Here is a 20671-nt window from a genome sequence, read left to right on the forward strand (position 1 = left end):
TTTTTGAGACGGAGTCTCGCTCTGTGGCCCAGGCTGGAGCGCAGTGGCCGGATCTCAGCTCACTGCAAGCTCCGCCTCCCAGGTTTACGCCATTCTCCTGCCTCAGCCTCCCGAGTAGCTGGGACTACAGGCGCCCGCCACCTCGTCTGGCTAGTTTTTTGTATTTTTTTAGTAGAGATGGGGTTTCACCGTGTTAGCCAGGATGGTCTCGATCTCCTGACCTCGTGATCCACCCGTCTCGGCCTCCCAATGTGCTGGGATTACAGGCTTGAGCCACCGCGCCCGGCCCCACCTCCTGCCTTTTATTTTTATTTTATTTATTTATTTATTTTTGAGACAGTCTCGCTGTGTCACCCAGGCTGGAGTTCAGTGGCACGATCTTGGCTCACTGCAGCTTCTGCCTCCCGGGTTCAAGCGATTCTCTGCCTCGGCCTCCTGAGTGGCTGGGACTACAGGCGCCCACCACCATGCCCAACTAATTTTTTTTTGTATTTTTTTAGTAGAGACGGGGTTTCACTATGTTGGCCAGGCTGGTCTCAAACTCCTAACCTCATGATCCGCCCACCTTGGCCTCCCAAAGTGCTGGGATTACAGGCGTGAGCACCACGCCTGGCCGCCTTTTTTCCCCCTCAATATCTTCTGCCCCTTTCCCATATCAGCTAAGGCCTCAGTCATATGGAACTGTTTTTAATTTCACTCCATACCACATTCTTTTGTGCCTCTGTGCCTTTGTATGTGTTATTCTCTCTGCTTGCAGTACACTCCTCCCCCACCCCCCACCAGCTTTATCATCCTTCGAAAGATTAAGTTTTCATCCTCTCTGCAATGGCTTTCCCGATCCTTTCTCCCTGACTGGGTTGTCTTTCTGCTGTGCTCCTCTAGCAGTGTCTTCCTCTAGCATAGCAGGCAACATACTCTATTTCATTAATTTACTCATCTGTTTTTAAGACTAGCAGCTCCTTAAAGATAGAAGCTGTCCTTTATCTCTGTTTTCATACCGTAGCCTAGTAATGGCCGATATATATTTTAATGAGTGAGTGAATGAATGAATTGGTACAGTCCTCCCAACCTGAGGGCATTCTCCCTATGCATTTTTTTTAGATGCTTTAAAATTTATTTTATTTTGTTTTATTTTTGAGATAGGGTCTCACTCTGTCACCTAGCCTGGAGTGCAGTGTCTCAATCACAGTTCACTGCAACCTGTATCTTCTGGACTTAAGTAATTCTCCCACCATAACCTCCCAAGTAGCTGGGACTACAGGTTAATTTTTTAATCCACCACCACACCCAGTTAATTTTTTCTATTTTTTGTAGAGAGAGGGTTTCACTATGTTGGTCTAGAACTAGGCTGGTCTAGAACTCCCGGGCTCAAGCCATCCTCCCTCCTCCACCTCCCATTGTTATGATTTCAGGTGTGAGCCACCTCGTCCTTTCCCTATGCATTCTTAAAAGTAAGAATCATATTATGTAATTCTTTGAAGTCCTTCAGTAATTTCTACTATAGTACTATTACCACAGTAGGTATTTAATGTTTTTAAAATGAGTTTATTGAATTTCTTTTATTTTCATTTTACAAACATTTATTGGGTGCCAAATTTGTGCTAGATATTAGCAATACAAAAATGAATAGGGAAACTGTTTCTATCCTCAGAGTACACACCCTAAAGAAGACAAATGTGTGAACACATTTTTAAAAATTCCTTCTGCTAATACGAGTAATTATGTGAGCATGTCTTTAAAGTGCGACATTAAGACCTTGGTGTTTTAAAGCTCGTAGCAGTAGCCACAAGGGGAAAATGTGCCAGCTGAAGTTATAGCTACCTGGAATAAATTCCCAAAGGGGAAGTGATATTCTTTTTAAACTTGTCGCTGCCAAGATGCACAATTTGCCTCCTGGATATTTCTTCAACTTTAGTTGTTTAGTTATAATTTTGTTAGTTCTCCTGTGGGCTCCTTGTTTGATTGAATGATATATAATGATACCAAAAACTGGAAGCCTTCAAGACAAAGTATTTCAAAAAACAAGTGCATCAGGAGTGATTTTGATACTGTCTATGGTGTTGATGTTAGTTTCAATTGATTCATTGAAATTAATTTTGCAATTGAAGGAATTTGATTTTTCAAACTCTTTTTTTCTTTTTTTTTTCTTTGGGACAGAGTCTTGCTCTGTTACCTAGGCTGGAGTGCGGTGCACGATCTCAGCTCACTGCAGCCTCTGCCCCCTGGGTTCAAGTGATTCTTGTGCATCAGCCACCTAAGAAGCTGGGATTAAAGGCATGCACCACTACGCCCACCAAATTTTTTATTTCAGTAGAGACAGGGTTTCACCATGTTGGCCAGGCTGATCCTGAACTCTGGCCTCAAGTGATCCATCCACCTCAGCCTCCCAAAGTGCTGGGATTACAGGTGTAAGCCACCATGCTAGGCCCTGATTTTTCATAAGACTAAAAATTTTGGAGACAGAAGAATACTAAGATACAGCTGCTAAAGGGCATGTTTGAGATGCCTACCACTTAATTAAGTGCTGTGAAGTACCTAGGAGTCTCTTGCTAGAAAAGGAAGGTGAGGATATGAGCAAAGTCATCCTAGGCTATATTCATCTGAGGCCAGGAGTACTGGAGCTTATTCAATAGAAGAATTCTCAGCCGGGCGCGGTGGCTCAAGCCTGTAATCCCAGCACTTTGGGAGGCCGAGACGGGCGGATCACGAGGTCAGGAGATCGAGACCATCCTGGCTAACCCGGTGAAACCCCGTCTCTACTAAAAAATACAAAAAAACTAGCCGGGCGAGGTGGTGGGCGCCTGTAGTCCCAGCTACTGGGGAGGCTGAGGCAGGAGAATGGCGTTAACCCGGGAGATGGAGCTTGCAGTGAGCCAAGATCCGGCCACTGCACTCCAGCCTGGGCGACAGAGCGAGACTCCGTCTCAAAAAAAAAAAAAAAAAGAATTCTCAAAGTAGCTCTGGAGCCTCCATCTTAGCCTGGTAGGTAAAGAACTCTAGGCGGGTGATTTTTGCTCTGACTATGGTATATTGAAAATGATTCTTTTTTTTTTTTTTTTTTGAGATGGAGTCGCTCCGTTGCCCAGGCTGGAGTACAGTGGCGTGAGTTACTGGCTTACTGCAACCTCTACCTGACCCCCTACAACCCCCTGCCCTGGGTTCAAGCATTCTGCCTCAGCCTCCTGAGTAGCTGGGATTACAGGCAGGCACTACCATGCCTGGCTAATTTTTGTATTTTTAGTAGAGACAGGGTTTCACCATGTCTCTGGTCATGCCAGGATGGTCTCAAACTCCTGACCTCAAGTGATCTGCCTGCCTTGGCCTCCCAAAGTGCTGGGATTACAGGCGTGAGCTACCGCACCTGGCCCAATTGGGAAGAATTTAAGGGAAGAACTAAAAGCTATGCATTTTAGTTGGGGGTAGGGAAGAAAACATTGCAGTTTATCAGTTGAAATTTTATCAGATCAGTGGTATTACTAGAAACTGTGTCACATCTAATTACTACAAATAATTTAGGTCTTGATTGCCTAAACACTTAATTTCTAGCTCTGGAGTGCCTAGTTATGATACTAAGGAATGGAGATATACATTGCCATCCTTTGAAAGAATTTTGAAATTTGAATATTTCTCCATGAACCATATATTAATATAGGAGGAAGAATGAGCTAACTTTTTTTTTTTTTTTTTGAGATAGGGACCTGCTCTGTCACCCAGGCTGGAGTGCAATGGCGTGATCTCAGCCCACTTCAACCTCTGCCCCTGAGGCTCAAGGATCCTCCTATCTCAGCCTCCCTAGTAGCTGGACCACAAGCGTGCACCACCACACCCAGCTATTTTTTTGTATTTTTAGTGGAGATGGGGGTCTCACCATGTTGCCCAGCCTCGTCTCGAACTCCCTGAGCTCAAGCAATCCACCTGCCTTGGCCTCACAAAATTCTGGGTTTATAGTCATGAGACACCACACCCAGCCTTCAAGATTTAAGCAAAATTTTTTATTCCAGAATATGAATTACATACTATTTTATCCTTCAGTAACATTGTTTTTTTAGAGACAGGATCTGGCTATGTTGCTCAGGCTGGAGTGCGGTGGATTCACAGGTGCAACAATAGGGCACCACAGCCTTGAACTCCTTGTCTCCAGTGATCCTTCTGTTCAGCCTCCCAAATAGTTGGGACTACAGGCGCATACCACCATACCCAGCTATTCTTTAGTGACATTTTAATGCGACTGAATTTTAAAAGGAAGACTGAAATTGCACACTGCCTGTCTGCCTTAGATACTTCTTGGGAGCAGGAATCATGTCTTATTCAATGTTGTATCTGGAACATATAGCCCTAGGGCAAGTGTATAAATGTTTTTTGAATGAACAAATGAATTAAATATTGCTTTGTTTGAAAAGTTGTCTTAGTAGTACATAATTTCTTGAAACACAGAATTTCATGTATTTTAAAAATATACCTTATATTTTATACACAAACATTATGTGTAATACTTATTTGGGGTTCACTTAGGTTCTCTTGTGAGAGAAATATTCCTATTGCTTCGTCACTCACAAAAATAACTGGCCACTAAAGAACTGGCCGGGCACGGTGGCTCAAGCCTGTAATCCCAGCACTTTAGGAGGCTGAGATGGGTGGATCACGAGGTCAGGAGATCGAGACCATCCTGGCTAACAGGGTGAAACCCCGTCTCTACTAAAAAAAAACACAAAAAACTAGCCGGGCGAGGTGGCGGGCGCCTGTAGTCCCAGCCACTCGGGAGGCTGAGGCAGGAGAATGGTGTAAACCTGGGAGGCGGAGCTTGCAGTGAGCTGAGATCCGGCCACTGCACTCCAGCCCGGGCGACAGAGCAAGACTCCGTCTCAAAAAAAAAAAAAAGAATTAAAATTTTGTCACTAAAATAAATTTCTGAATATTAAGATACTTATGAGCAAGCTGAATCTAGTGGTAAAGGTATGCTTGGAAGCTCTCAAGAACTGGTTACCCTAGAGTGGAGATGCAGGGGTCAGAAAGAAGTTCTACATGTTTATTATTTCTACAATTGATTTGACTTAGGAAGTGACATTACACAGTGTAATTTGCTGTCTTAATCACTGGAAACTAAATATGATTTAACAGTATTTTACAGTGCTCTACTTGGCAAGGGTAGTTTTCTGTCTTTGCTGGTAAGAAGATGAAATCTTGGTGATCTAGTCTCCAAGGACATCAGTGTCAGCAAGGTTTAGGTTTTGTGGCTACACTGTCTTGGAATGCTGCGCTTATCAGAGTAGGCCATGTTGAAAGGAAAAGTATGTGTGATGAATGGTTACCTGGGCCCAGTTCCCAGGAATCCTTTATCATATATAGCATGATGTCTCCTGTACCTTCTCTCTTCAGGGCTTTCCAGGCTTATGATGCCACGATGCCAAATGTGGATTTAACTGCAGCTTCTTTTGTCTTTTTTATACACATATTACCTTAGTCTTTTGATTTCTAGGTAAGTTTAAATCCTTGGGAAGCCAACACTCTTGCCTTGTTTCCAACCTCCAGGGACCCCATGTGCCTAAGGTGGGTGATGGAGCAAGCTGTTGATAGTGCAGTGTGTGCTACAAGGAGGACATTTTTGCAGCACCCTCTTTATTTATTTTTGAGACGGAGTTTCGCTTTGTCACTCAGGCTGGAGTGCAGTGGCATGAGCTCTTGGCTCGCTGCAACCTGTGCCTCCCAGGTTCAAGTAATTCTCGTGCCTCAGCCTCCCAAGTAGCTGGGACTTACAGGCACGTGCCACAACACCTGGATAATTTTTTATTTTTTGTAGAGACAGAGTTTTGGAGTTTCGCCGTGCTGGCCAGGCTGATCTGGAACTCCTGGCCTCAGGTGACCCGCCCACCTCTACCTTCCAAAGTGCTGGGATTACAGGTGTAAACCACCATGCCCAGCAGCAGCACCTTCTTGTAGCCTTCTTTCCCAGTGCTTTCTCAACTTGGCTTTACTTAGTTTTTTTGTTTGGTTTGGTTTGGTTTGGTTTGGTTTGGTTTTTTAGGGCTCTTACATAGGCTTGGAAGTTCAAAGTTAGAAGACTGGAGCTCTTTAACATAACAATGACGGCTTTTGGTTTTGGCTAAGCTGTCTGGATTATTTAAACAATGGTTACTTATTTTTTAAAGCGTGCTTCACGAAATCAATATTTCTTTTTTTTTTTTTTTTTTTTTGAGACAGAGTCTCGCTTTGTCGCCCAGGCTGGAGTGCTGTGGCCGGATCTCAGCTCACTGCAAGCTCCGCCTCCCGGGTTCACGCCATTCTCCTGCCTCAGCCTCCCGAGTAGCTGGGACTACAGGCGCCCGCCACCTCGCCCGGCTAATTTTTTATATTTTTTAGTAGAGACGGGGTTTCACCGTATTAGCCAGGATGGTCTCGATCTCCTGACCTCGTGATCCGCCCGTCTCGGCCTTCCAAAGTGCTGGGATTACAGGCTTGAGCCACCGCGCCCGGCCACGAAATCAGTATTTCAAGTGCAAAGAAAGTTCTTGGGTAAAAGTATAGTTCATTTTGACTACTTATTTTTATTTATTTATTTTTTGAGACGGCGACTCCCTCTGTCGCTCAGGCTGGAGTGCAGTGGCGCAATCTCGGCTCACTGCAAGCTCCGCCTCCCGGGTTCACGCCATTTTCCTGCCTCAGCCTCCTGAGTAGCTGGGACTACGGGCGCCCGCCATCACGCCTGGCTAATTTTTTTGTATTTTTTAGTAGAGACAGGGTTTTGTGGTGTTAGCCAGGGTGTTCTTGATCTCCTAACCCCGTGATCCTCCCGCCTCGGCCTCCCAAAGTGCTGGGATTACAGGCGTGAGCCACGGCGCCCGGCCTGACCTCTTATTTTTTTATTTCCTTATTCCAGCTACAAGACCAGAAGGAAAACGAATTAATGCTTCCTGTCATTTTGGAAAGTACTTAGAAACTTTAAATATTGACAGTTAAACTGCCTGACAGCTTAGTGGAACTCTTGTTTTGAAACACATTGCAGTTAGGATTATATAGTTACATTTTGTTAAAGTTTGAAATATATAAAAATGACTCATTAGGTTGTTCAGGGAAATCCTGGGGAAGACTCAGTGAAGTGGAGGAGGTTTAAAAAAAAAAAAAAAAAAGACTCATTAGGTTGTTAATAATGAACCTAGCAGTGTGTATCTCTTACATTTATCTTTATTTCTTTTTTTTTTTTTTTTTTTTTTTTTTTTGAGACGGAGTCTCGCTCTGTCGCCCAGGCTGAAGTGCAGTGGCCGGATTTCAGCTCGCTGCAAGCTCCGCCTCCCGGGTTCACGCCATTCTCCTGCCTCAGCCTCCGGAGCATCTGGGACTACAGGCGCCCGCCACCGTGCCTGGCTAGTTTTGTTTTTTTTTTTTTTTTTTTTTTTTTGTATTTTTAGTAGAGACGGGGTTTCACCGTGTTCGCCAGGATGGTCTCGATCTCCTGACCTCGTGATCCGCCCATCTCGGCCTCCCAAAGTGCTGGGATTACAGGCTTGAGCCACCGTGCCCGGCCTTCTTCTTCTTTTTTTTTTGTTTTAGATGGAGTCTTGCTATGTTGCCCAGGCTGGTCTTGAACTCCTGGGGTCAAGCACTCTTCCTACCTTGTCCTCCCAAAGTGCTGGGATTACAGGCATGAGCCACTGAACCCAGCCCATTTCTTTTAAAGATTAATAACTTTTTATTACCTGTTGAATACTTTACCTGTTGATTATTACATGTATAGTTGCTTGAGCTGTCAGTCATTGTAGCATTTGGAGCATAAAATACATGTATTTAGCAATGTAGTCCCCTGGTAAGTGTTGGAAAATCCCCAGATGCCTTTGTGAAATGCATAGATTAGCAGGTTGTTCCATGAGTATAATTCAGGAAAAGAATGAATTAATCAGAAATTTGAAGGATCTGAAAATGGCCATCATATGACTTTTACAGTAGCTAAAAGAATAGCATATTTTGTACTATAGGCAACTTACTCAATTCCTTTAAATATTTATTGTTTTATATTGTACCTATTATGGTAGGAAGACTATTGTACAGCCAATTTAGACACTTAGGTTCTTTGTAGCTAACTGTGATCTTGGGCCTCTTAGAGCTTCATTTTCTTCAAACACAGCAAGAACTACTATGTGAGGAGACTTCAAAAAAAACTCATGGAAAATACATATTATGAAAAAACTACAGAATTTCAAAATTTTTTTATGTACCAAAATAAACTTGCACTAACTTGTCATAACATGTCTGAACAAGATGCAGTTTGAGGCACTAAGAAGGATAAGACATCAGTTTGAAACGAGCCCCTATCAGAGCAGCATAAGTTGTGCTAAAATTGAAGCAAAAACAAACGTAAAATTTATGGTGAAGCTGAGTGAAAGAGTGGTGAAATCACTGACGCTTTACGTAAAGTTTATGGGGACCGTGCCCCAAATAAATAATTGGATAGCATTTTAAGAAGGGACAAGATGATGTTGAAGATGAAGCCTGTAGCAGACTGTCCAGTTTGCAAGGAAAAAATTCATCTTGTTCCATGCAGTAATTGAAGAGGAATGATGATTAACAGCACAAATAATAGCCAGCACCATAGACATCTCAATTGGTTCAGCTTACACAGTTCTGACTGAAAAACTGAAGTTGGCTGGGCGTGGTGGCTCACGCCTGTTATCCCAGCACTTTCAGAGGCCAAAGTGGGTGGATCACCTGAGGTGAGGAGTTCGAGAACAGCCTGGCCAACATAACAAAACCCCGTCTCTACTAAAAATACAAAAATAGCCAGGTGTGGTGGTGCATGCCTGTAGTCCCAGCTACTTGGGAGGTTGAGGCAGGAGAATAACTTGAACCCAGGAGGTGGAGGTTGCAGTAAGCCAAGATTGTACCATTGCACTCCAGCCTGGGTGACAAGAGCGAAACTCTGTCTCAAAAAAAAAAAAAAAACTAAACTAAAATTGAGCAGCTTTCTATCAAATGGGTACCAAAACCATTGCACCCAAATCAGCTGCAGACAAGTGTAGAGCATTCAGTGGAAATTTTAAACAAGTGGGAGCGGCTGGGCGCGGCGGCTCAAGCCTGTAATCCTAGCACTTTGGGAGGCCGAGACGGGCGGATCACGAGGTCGGGAGATCGAGACCATCCTGGCTAACGCGGTGAAACCCCGTCTCTACTAAAAAATACAAAAAACTAGCCGGGCGAGGTGGTGGGCGCCTGTAGTCCCAGCTACTCGGGAGGCTGAGGCAGGAGAATGGCGGGAACCCGGAGGCAGAGCTTGCAGTGAGCTGAGATCCGGCCACTGCACTCCAGCCCAGGCAACAGAGCGAGACTCCGTCTCAAAAAAAAAAAAAGAGAAAGTGTTTTTGAGAAAGTTAACCAAAGCTTTAGTAAAAAAATACCCAGGAAAACTTCACCAGAGAGTCCTGCTCCATCATGATAATGTTCCTGCTCATTCCTCTCATCAAACAAGGGCAATTTTGTGAGAATTTTGATAAGAAGTCATTCAGTATCATTAAATATGCTGATTTGGCTCCTTGGCCTGTCTTGTTTCCCAATCTTAAAAATCTATGAAGGAAGCAGAGCATCTAGGCTGAGGCAGGAGAATCGCTTGAACCCAGGAGATGGAGGTTGCAGTGAGCCAAGACTGTGCCACTGCACTACAGCTGAGTGACAGAGTGAGACTCCATCTTAAAAAGAAAAAAAAAAAAAAAAAAAAACTATGAAGGGCACCCATTTTTCTTCAGTTAATAATGTAAAAGAAACTGCATTAAAATGTTTCAATTCCCATGACCCCCAGTTCATGGGAATGGGCTAAATGGCTGGTATCATGGCTTACAAAAGTGTCTTGACCTTGGAGATTATGTTGAGAAATAAAATTTATATTTTTAATTTTTATCTTTTAATTCCATTTTTCCATGAACTTTTTGAAGACCCCTTATATGTATGTTGCCTATAGCTTTCCAAGTGATTTCACATAAATTATTTATTCCTTACAATGCTCAAATAAAAAATGAAATTGAGGGATAGATACAGTAAGTGAGTTGTCTAAGATTACATTAGTCTGAGAGAACCAGACTGAGACCCTAAACCAACCCTTCTCTCCCCACATCGAGCACTGTCCTTACTGGCATCATGTATGAGAAGATTGAATTGGCTGTCTACATCTACATGTATATAATATCTACAATTACATTCTATGATTTTTTTGTTTCTGTTTTGTTTTTTATAGCATCTGAAGTGATTTGCCATTGCCTATTTTATTTGCTTTTTCCTCAAAATGTACTTTAGGGTTGCTATTTTTAATGTCTTTTTTTTCCTGCCTGAAAGTACATTTTAAAAGTTAACAGCATGGAATTTCATTATTGTGATAAGATGTTATATTAATTGTGCTGTTAGGAGTTTTGGCTTGTTTTGTTTTGTTTTTTTTGGTAACATTGTAGCCTACAGTGTAAACCCTGAAAATGATTCCAGAAATTTATTTGGGGTTAAGATCCACATGTCTTAGGTTAGTTATATACTAACTTATTTCAAGATGAAAAGAGAGAGATAATTTTTTTATTTTAAAATTATTTTTAGTTTTTTTTAGATTGGGATGCCAATGTGGGAGGATCACTTGGGCCCAGAAGTTTGAGACCAGCCTGGGGAACATAGCGAGACCCCGTCTCTGTAAAAGATTTTAAAATTAGCTAGGTGCTGGTACATGCCTGTAGTCCCAGCTGCCCAGGAGGCTAAGGCAGGAGCATTGCTAGAGCCCAGGAGTTTGAGGCTGCGGTGAGCCGTGATCACACCACTGCAGTCCAGCCTGAGTGACAGAGTGAGCACTGGCTAATTTTAAAATTTTCTGTAAAGACTCACTATGTTGGGTCTCACTATGTTGCCCAGGCTAGTCTTGAACTCCTGGCCTCAAACAGTCCTTCCAATCTTGGCCTCTCAAGGCGCTGGGATTAAGGTGTGAGCTACTGTGCTGGTCAGGAGAAAATTGTTTTATTCACAAATAATGTTCACAGTAATAATTTACTTTAAACTTTCTTAAAGTAAAAAGAACCGGCTGGGCACAGTGGCTCACACCTGTAATCCCAGCACTTTGGGAGGCCGAGGTGGGTGGATCACTTGAGGCCAGGAGTTCAAGACCAGCCTGGCCAACATTGCAAAAGCCCCATCTCTACTAAAACTACGAAATTAGCCAGGTGTGGTAGCACATGCCTGTAACTCCAGCCACTTGGGAGGCTGAGGCATGAGAATCTCTTGAACCCGGGAGGCAGAGGCTGCAGCAAGCTCTGAGGTGGTGCCATTGCACTCCAGCTTGGGTGACAGAGCAAGACTCTGTCTCAAAAAAACAAAAAACAAACACACAAAAAAACAACAGAAAAAGAACTTACGTGAAAGAATTTAAATTAGTGAGGAAAGATGGAACTGGAAAAAGTACTCCAGTAAGCCAGGCATGGTGGTGCATGTATGCAGTCCCAGCTACTCAGGAGGCTGAGGCAGGAGTAGCACTTGAGACCAGGAATTAAAGACCAGCCCGAGCAAAATAGGTAATTTTTTTTAAAAAGTACTCTAGTCTGTGTTCCTTAAATTTAGGTTTCATACATTCTTAGAATTATAATACTTTTTCATGGCTGGGCATAGTGGTGCATGCCTGTAATCCCAGCTGTTTGGGAGGGTGAGGCGGGCAGATTACTTGAGGTCAGGAGTTTGAGACCAACCTGGCCAACATGGTAAAACCCTATCTCTAATAAATTAAATACAAAAATTAGCTGGACATGGTGGCAAGGGCCTGTAGTCTTAGCTACTCAGGAGGCTGAGGCAAGAGAATCGCTTGAACCCAGGAGGCGGAGGTTGCAGTGAACTGAGATCACGCCACTGCACTCCAGCCTGGGTGACAGAGCAAGACTCAAAAAAAAAAAAAACAAAATTATAATGCTTTTTCAGATGTCTTTGAAGAGGAGAATTTCAGCCTTGTATTAGATAGTCCAATATGTTCATCTTAGCAATCTCAGAGCAAAGAGCCTTTTTAGATGCCAATAAGACTTGTCTCTCAGTTGCCTAGTATGCAAAGACTGGGCCTTAAATGTTTTGCTCCTCTAAAGCATTTAAATTTAAGAGATTAACCTGCTAATTTGTCCTAAAAGTTACATATGTCTTTTAATATAGTCATGGCTGAAAAATGGCTAAGACGGTTAGCACCTGACTCTAGTTTTAAATTAACTGAGAAAATAATCCTTCAGAAAATTCATTGATGTTGTCCACATACCTGTGATCTTACCTCTTGAGAGGAAAATGTCAGTGCTTTTATCATTGGAACTCAGTTTGGGACTTACCACTATAAATTGGAGGTTCCAGAATGTCTGTTCTTCATTCCTTATTTTGTTCTTGTTTTATATGGATTTTGTTTCCAGAATCTGAAATTCTATCGTGTCTCTCTCTGGAAAGAACTCAATCTCTGAATCATTGACTTTCTATTAATCAGTTTGTTTAAATAGACCATATTTCTTGATAACTTGTGCAAAATAGGTTAAACAAATCCTTTTTTTTTTTTTTTTTTTTAAATAGAGCAGGTTAAAAATTAGAGGTGGCTGGGCGCGGTGGCTCAAGCCTGTAATCCCAGCACTTTGGGAGGCCGAGACGGGCGGATCACGAGGTCAGGAGATCGAGACCATCCTGGCTAACACGGTGAAACCCCGTCTCTACTAAAAATACAAAAACTAGCTGGGCGAGGTGGCGGGCGCCTGTAGTCCCAGCTACTCGGGAGGCTGAGGCAGGAGAATGGCATAAACCCGAGAGGCGGAGCTTGCAGTGAGCTGAGATCTGGCCACTGCACTCCCATCCGGGCGACAGAGCGAGACTCCGCCTCAAAAAAAAAAAAAAAAAATTAGAGGTAAGCAGAAGCTTTTGCTTTTTGTCTTTTCCAACTATAACTGAAAATAGGATGTTTCCCTAAGTTTTAGTAAAGGATTTCATCCTATATGTGGTCAATTCATGATCCCTTTCACAAACACTGCTGCCCACCATTAAGTCTCTTATCACAGGCATTTTTAAAATTATACCATAAAATGCATGTTGAGACTCTCTGGATCTCAAATGTACAGAAATCACATCTAAATGTCAATTCCTGAGTTAAGGAACTGACAATTATGGCACTTTCAGTCTCTATTAATATTTAGAAGGCAAGAGATTATTATATTGTTTATGTTACTCCTTATGTGTCTATAGACTTAAATACTTGTTGAAAAGCATTTGTTGTATTGGGGCTGTATGTTTCTGCCATTATACTTATTTGCTTACCTGATTTAAAGTTGTCCTTTAATTGTTTTGGGCTGTATCTATAGTTTGAAATTTAGGACTATCCTCTGTGTACTATGCACCAAAGATGACATTTCAATGCATTGTTCAGTTACTACACAGCTCCTATTTGTCTATAATAAAGCTGTATGACTGGGTCCATTTATTTCTATATTAGTTATTTTATAGTATCCATTTGAATGATGATAATTAATATAAAAAGGCAAATTTTCCAAATTCATTTGTGCCTCCTCCGGGCATTTCTTTGGGATGTGTTTGTATGCACGTTTTTGCTTCTGATTTTAAAATAATTTTCCTTTGTTGTAGGATGAGCAATTCTTAGGTTTTGGCTCAGATGAAGAAGTCAGAGTGCGAAGTCCCACAAGGTCTCCTTCAGGTACGGCCAATTAAGTGCATGGTGCCTTTAAGTTTTGTTTGTTAGGAGATTGTGGCTTCCCCTTGCCTTCTTTGCATGTAAAGGATGCTCTACCATACTGGGGTTAGGAAATGGCTTATGAGCTAGACTTCTTTATGGGACTCTTCTCTGTCAGGCCACATTGGGCTTATTCTTTCTCTCTGGGAACAACTTGGGACATGGGAAGTAGGTTTCTACAGAATTACTGGGAAATCTGGTAGGCAAACTGAAGGTAACCTACTAAAAGCATCCTCAGATTTACACATTTTGTGTTATGTGGTAGTGTATATGTCTTTGGGAATAATTTGGCCATTATTTTTTTCAGATTAAATTTGGTCTACTATTGTCACAGAACCAAAAACAAAATATTGGCATTATGTGAAACATTTTTACCTGATTCTTGAAAGGCTGTATTAAAATAAAAAAATGGAAAATTAGCAATATTTGTCATCATTCTCACCAACAAAATATCTAGAATATCTTGAAATTCTAGACTTACAAGCAGTTTCCTAAGAGAAGACCCTCAATGGGAATAACATTTAATGGCTTGCAGAATTCAGTTCTATATAGGAGAAAGCTATGCATCTTTTGATGAAAATGCATTCCCTATCTGTGCTGCCGTTCTAACTTTATATATGGTTTTCTTTGATTTTATGTGGATAGACACTCCAGCTAAATGTGATATTGTTAGCTGTTTCTGCTTTTTGACATTGACTTAGCTTGTGATATGTGCTAGCATTAGGGTCTCACTTAAGAGTCATCATATATTATCATGTAATTCAAACATCCAAGTTGACAATTTTCTTAAATAGGGGTGGTATTGTCATTCTAGTTGGGGCAGTAGTGTCCCAGTATCTGTGCTATTCAGACAGTAGCAGTGTTCTCTTTAACATGTGATGAAGTCTTAAAACTTCATATAGGAAAGGAATTTGAGAGATCATCAGGGTTTTTTTTGTGTTTATAGATGACAAAATGAGGTCCATAAAATATATGAGTAATGATTTATAACCAGTTTGAGAGTTCTTTGGATATGTTGTGGATCAGGGAAGTTAGCAGCAGTGCTGGGACTCTTCTCTCTTCTGCTGCTTCTACTTGTCTACCAAAAGCATTTTTTAAAAAGTAGGATAGAAGAGGTTTTCAGAATTGATAAAGCCCTCTGATTGGCCAGGTTCAAGTCTACCACAATGTTAAGGAATCATTTGATGTATTTCCGGGCAGGAGTTGTTTTGTTTGTTGTTCTTGTTTTTGAAACAGAGTCTCACTCTGTCACCCAGACTCCGGTCAGGAGTTTTATTTTGTTAATTCACCACTTTTTCATGATAGTTCCCTCTTAAGTTTTTTTTCTTGACTACCAGTCTACCTTGAATGTTGTCTTCTTTTCTAAGAAACCATCTCGATATGTTTCATTATTTGAGAAATGAAACATGGTTTCTCTGCTGTCTCCTAGTTTATTACCTTTGTTGTAATTAGAATATGTTGAGAAAGGAGCTGTGAATCCTTAGTCTATTAAAGGAACTCTCATAAATTAATTGATGAGGAATGCATTTATATTTAGAAATCCCAACAATAAAATCTTTGTTGACTTCTGTTCTGTTAGAAAGTAGTTCCATTGTAAAAGTGTTCATCATAATGGCATAAATCTCTTTTGGTGCCTGTTAAGGGAAGTTTTAATCTCAGAAGAATGTTATCAAGAGGGAAGAGAAGATTTGATAAAACAGCCAACTGTTACTACTTTTTAAAATGTAGACTAATACAAGGTGTTTTACAAACAGTCTTGTTTTCTTGAATGGCTTGAAAAGTGGCAAACTGAGCTTATTTATACATTGGAAAATTCCTTTTATTTAGAACAGAACTTTGATTTATTAAGTTGTCACTTTGCTGCTTACATCAGTTAAGGTTAAATCTTTTTGCAACTTGAGACTAACTAGCTCAAGAACCTCTAGGTAGGGGAGTAGATTTAGTAGACACATCATTACGTTACTTCACTGATTAGTTCACATACCACTGAGTTCAGTGATCTTATTCTGATGTGTCATGAATGAACATTTTTCTATTCAGTAAAACTTTTCTTAGTCTGCTTTGGGAAAATAGATTGAAATATGGTACTCTGAACTGCCCAGGGAGTTGGTATGTTGATGATTGAAGAGCAGCGTGTTCAAATTTGTTCAAAGACAGAATTCTGAATTGAAAAGATGGGATGACTGACTAGAAGCATGTTCTTAAATGTTAATCTTGGTGGCTAGGATATGGCAAGGAAGTTCACATTTTTTTTCTTTACAATTCCTTTGAATTCAGAAAAAACCTTCTGGCTCATCTAAAATTGTAGGAAAATCAGTTTTGTGGATTAATTGTTCAGTGGAAAACTCTTAATTATCTTTTTGTATCAAAAAAGTAATTAAATGTTCTTTCAGGTGGCATGTTATTTGCTGACTTCTTTGAGGCAAATTTTGGGTGAAAAGAAACTAAGCACAATTAAGATGTTTGATTGACTCATTAGACTCAAGTTGAACTCAGTACAAAATGGCCAGTGCTAAGTTATATTCAGCTTAGTTAAAACCTAAACTACACAGCTAAATATATGCTCTTCATTGTTTAATTTCTATACACAGTTAAAACTAGTCCTCGAAAACCTCGTGGGAGACCTAGAAGTGGCTCTGACCGAAATTCAGCTATCCTCTCAGATCCATCTGTGTTTTCCCCTCTAAATAAATCAGAGACCAAATCTGGAGATAAGATCAAGAAGAAAGATTCTAAAAGTATAGAAAAGAAGAGAGGAAGACCTCCCACCTTCCCTGGAGTAAAAATCAAAATAACACATGGAAAGGACATTTCAGAGTTACCAAAGGGAAACAAAGAAGATAACCTGAAAAAAATTAAAAGGACACCTTCTGCTACGTTTCAGCAAGCCACAAAGATTAAAAAATTAAGAGCAGGTAAACTGTCTCCTCTCAAGTCTAAGTTTAAGACAGGGAAGCTTCAAATAGGAAGGAAGGGGGTACAGATTGTACGACGGAGAGGAAGACCACCATCAACAGAAAGGATAAAGACCCCTTCGGGTCTCCTCATTAATTCGGAACTGGAAAAGCCCCAGAAAGTCCGGAAAGACAAGGAAGGAACACCTCCACTTACAAAAGAAGATAAGACAGTTGTCAGACAAAGCCCTCGAAGGATTAAGCCAGTTAGGATTATTCCTTCTTCGAAAAGGACAGATGCAACCATTGCTAAGCAACTCTTGCAGAGGGCAAAAAAGGGGGCTCAAAAGAAAATTGAAAAAGAAGCAGCTCAGCTGCAGGGAAGAAAGGTGAAGACACAGGTCAAAAATATTCGACAGTTCATCATGCCTGTTGTCAGTGCTATCTCCTCGCGGATCATTAAGACCCCTCGGCGGTTTATAGAGGATGAGGATTATGACCCTCCAATTAAAATTGCCCGATTAGAGTCTACACCGAATAGTAGATTCAGTGCCCCATCCTGTGGATCTTCTGAAAAATCAAGTGCAGCTTCTCAGCACTCCTCTCAAATGTCTTCAGACTCCTCCCGATCTAGTAGCCCCAGTGTTGATACCTCCACAGACTCTCAGGCTTCTGAGGAGATTCAGGTACTTCCTGAGGAGCGGAGCGATACCCCTGAAGTTCATACTCCACTGCCCATTTCCCAGTCCCCAGAAAATGAGAGTAATGATAGGAGAAGCCGAAGGTATTCAGTGTCGGAGAGAAGTTTCGGATCTAGAACGACGAAAAAATTATCAACTCTACAAAGTGCCCCCCAGCAGCAGACCTCCTCGTCTCCACCTCCACCTCTGCTGACTCCACCCCCACCACTGCAGCCAGCCTCCAGTATCTCTGACCACACACCTTGGCTTATGCCTCCAACAATCCCCTTAGCATCACCATTTTTGCCTGCTTCCACTGCTCCTATGCAAGGGAAGCGAAAATCTATTTTGCGAGAACCGACATTTAGGTGGACTTCTTTAAAGCATTCTAGGTCAGAGCCACAATACTTTTCCTCAGCAAAGTATGCCAAAGAAGGTCTTATTCGCAAACCAATATTTGATAATTTCCGACCCCCTCCGCTAACTCCCGAGGACGTTGGCTTTGCGTCTGGTTTTTCTGCATCTGGTACTGCTACTTCAGCCCGATTGTTTTCGCCACTCCATTCTGGAACAAGGTTTGATATGCACAAAAGGAGCCCTCTTCTGAGAGCTCCAAGATTTACTCCAAGTGAGGCTCACTCTAGAATATTTGAGTCTGTAACCTTGCCTAGTAATCGAACTTCTGCTGGAACATCTTCTTCAGGAGTATCCAATAGAAAAAGGAAAAGAAAAGTGTTTAGTCCTATTCGATCTGAACCAAGATCTCCTTCTCACTCCATGAGGACGAGAAGTGGAAGGCTTAGTACTTCTGAGCTGTCACCTCTCACCCCCCCGTCTTCTGTCTCTTCCTCGTTAAGCATTTCTGTTAGTCCTCTTGCCACTAGTGCCTTAAACCCAACTTTTACTTTTCCTTCTCATTCCCTGACTCAGTCTGGGGAATCTGCAGAGAAAAATCAGAGACCAAGGAAGCAGACTAGTGCTCCGCCAGAGCCATTTTCATCAAGTAGTCCTACTCCTCTCTTCCCTTGGTTTACCCCAGGCTCTCAGACTGAAAGAGGGAGAAATAAAGACAAGGCCCCTGAGGAGCTGTCCAAAGATCGAGATGCTGACAAGAGCGTGGAGAAGGACAAGAGTAGAGAGAGAGACCGGGAGAGAGAAAAGGAGAATAAGCGGGAGTCAAGGAAAGAGAAAAGGAAAAAGGGATCAGAAATTCAGAGTAGTTCTGCTTTGTATCCTGTGGGTAGGGTTTCCAAAGAGAAGGTTGTTGGTGAAGATGTTGCCACTTCATCTTCTGCCAAAAAAGCAACAGGGCGGAAGAAGTCTTCATCACATGATTCTGGGACTGATATTACTTCTGTGACTCTTGGGGATACAACAGCTGTCAAAACCAAAATACTTATAAAGAAAGGGAGAGGAAATCTGGAAAAAAACAACTTGGACCTCGGCCCAACTGCCCCATCCCTGGAGAAGGAGAAAACCCTCTGCCTTTCCACTCCTTCATCTAGCACTGTTAAACATTCCACTTCCTCCATAGGCTCCATGTTGGCTCAGGCAGACAAGCTTCCAATGACTGACAAGAGGGTTGCCAGCCTCCTAAAAAAGGCCAAAGCTCAGCTCTGCAAGATTGAGAAGAGTAAGAGTCTTAAACAAACTGACCAGCCCAAAGCACAGGTACTCTTTTCCACCTTGCCTATTAAAACTAACAGTTTATTGAGCCCTTTCTGTGGGCAAGTTTTAGGCTAAGTGGTTCAGTTATATCCAGTTATGAGAACCAAGAAAAGTATGGTGGAGGCAGTGGTATTTGCAGTAGTCCTTCAAGGACCAGTAGGATTTTGATAGGTAGAAAATGGCAGGACATAACATTCTAAGTAGAGGGAACAGTGTGGGTAAAAATGGAAAAGTAAGAAACATATTTGAGGAATATTGGATAGCTGGATTGGCACCTGTGGAAAATTGGTGAACTAAGGCTGAATGAACTAAGGTTGGGACTTAGATAACTTAAACAACTCAGAGGATACTGAGTTGTTTGTACCTTATAGGTTTGATGTAATTAAACCTGGGACTTAATTTTTAAGGTACATTTTAATAGTCAAGTTGTTTTACTATCCCCGATAGAATAGAAAACCGGAGGGGAGCATTCTCTTCCTCTGAGTAGTGAAGGATTAGAGCAATAGATAATATGTTTTTGCAGAATACAAATGAGAAGTACTGGCCGGGTGCCATGGTTCATGCCTGTAATCCCACCACTTTGGAAGGCCAAGGTGGGCAGATCACTTGAGGTCAGGAGTTTGAGACCAGCCTGGCCTGGCCAATATGGTGAAACCTCATCTCTACTAAAAAAAAAAAAAAAAAAATTAGTTGGTGATGCACGCCTCTATTCCCAGCTACTCGGGAGATTGAGGCAAGAGAATCACTTGAACCTGGGAGGCAGAGATAGCAGTGAGCTGAGATCCCGCCACTGCACTCAAGCCTGGGCCAATAGACTCTGTCTCAAAATAAATAAATAAACAGATTAGAAGCACTTAGCCTTAGGCCATGGAACAGGAAAGCTATAGAATTCTGTTAGTTAACAGGATGCCAAACAGATTTTTACAAAGACCAGCATTTTTGTTTGTTTTTTTATTGTTTTGTTTTGTTTTGTTTTGTTTTGTTTTTTTTTTTTTTTTTTTTTTTTTTTTTTTTTTGAGAGGGAGTCTCGCTGTGTCGCCCAGGCTGGAGTGCAGTGGCCGGATCTCAGCTCACTGCAAGCTCCGCCTCCCAGGTTTACGCCATTCTCCTGCCTCAGCCTCCCGAGTAGCTGGGACTACAGGCGCCCGCCACCTCGCCCGGCTAGTTTTTTGTATTTTTTAGTAGAGACGGGGTTTCACCGGGTTAGCCAGGATGGTCTCGATCTCCTGACCTCGTGATCCGCCCGTCTCGGCCTCCCAAAGTGCTGGGATTACAGGCTTGAGCCACCGCGCCCGGCCTGTTTATTTGTTTAACAAAAGTAAGCTAGTCACTGGCCTTTTCTGAGAAGTGTTGCTGATCTTTAGGATCTTTTGAAAAGATTGTCATGTAATAGATGCCTATTGATGCCAGCATATCAAGTTAGATTAAGATGGCCATAAACTTAGATTTGTAATGTTATTCAGGGCCAGGCGCAGTGGCTCACGCCTGTAATCCCAGCACTTTGGGAGGCCGAGGCGGGCGGATCACAAGGTCAGGAGATTGAGACCATCCTGGCTAACATGGTGAACCCCTGTCTCTACTAAAGATACAAAAACTTAGCCGGACATGGTGGCATGTGCCTGTAGTACCAGCTACTCGGGAGGCTGAGGCAGGAGAATCGCTTGAACCTGGGAGGCAGGTTGCAATGAGCCGAGATTGCGGCACTGCACTCCAGCCTGGGTAACAGAGTG

At 42.1% G+C, this 20671-nt stretch overlaps 1 protein-coding gene across 1 annotated transcript in view; it reads left to right on the forward strand.

The window, feature by feature from the left end:
• Positions 1–20671, forward strand: part of KMT2A (lysine methyltransferase 2A) — a 95395-nt gene that overhangs the window by 21286 nt on the left and 53438 nt on the right. The window contains 2 exon segments of the mRNA XM_030918671.1: positions 13594–13663; positions 16291–18944. Of these exon segments, the coding sequence (XP_030774531.1) occupies positions 13594–13663; positions 16291–18944 (2724 nt within the window).

The sequence above is a fragment of the Rhinopithecus roxellana genome, chromosome 15, assembly GCF_007565055.1.
Source record: "Rhinopithecus roxellana isolate Shanxi Qingling chromosome 15, ASM756505v1, whole genome shotgun sequence".
Classification (NCBI taxonomy): Eukaryota; Metazoa; Chordata; class Mammalia; order Primates; family Cercopithecidae; genus Rhinopithecus; species Rhinopithecus roxellana.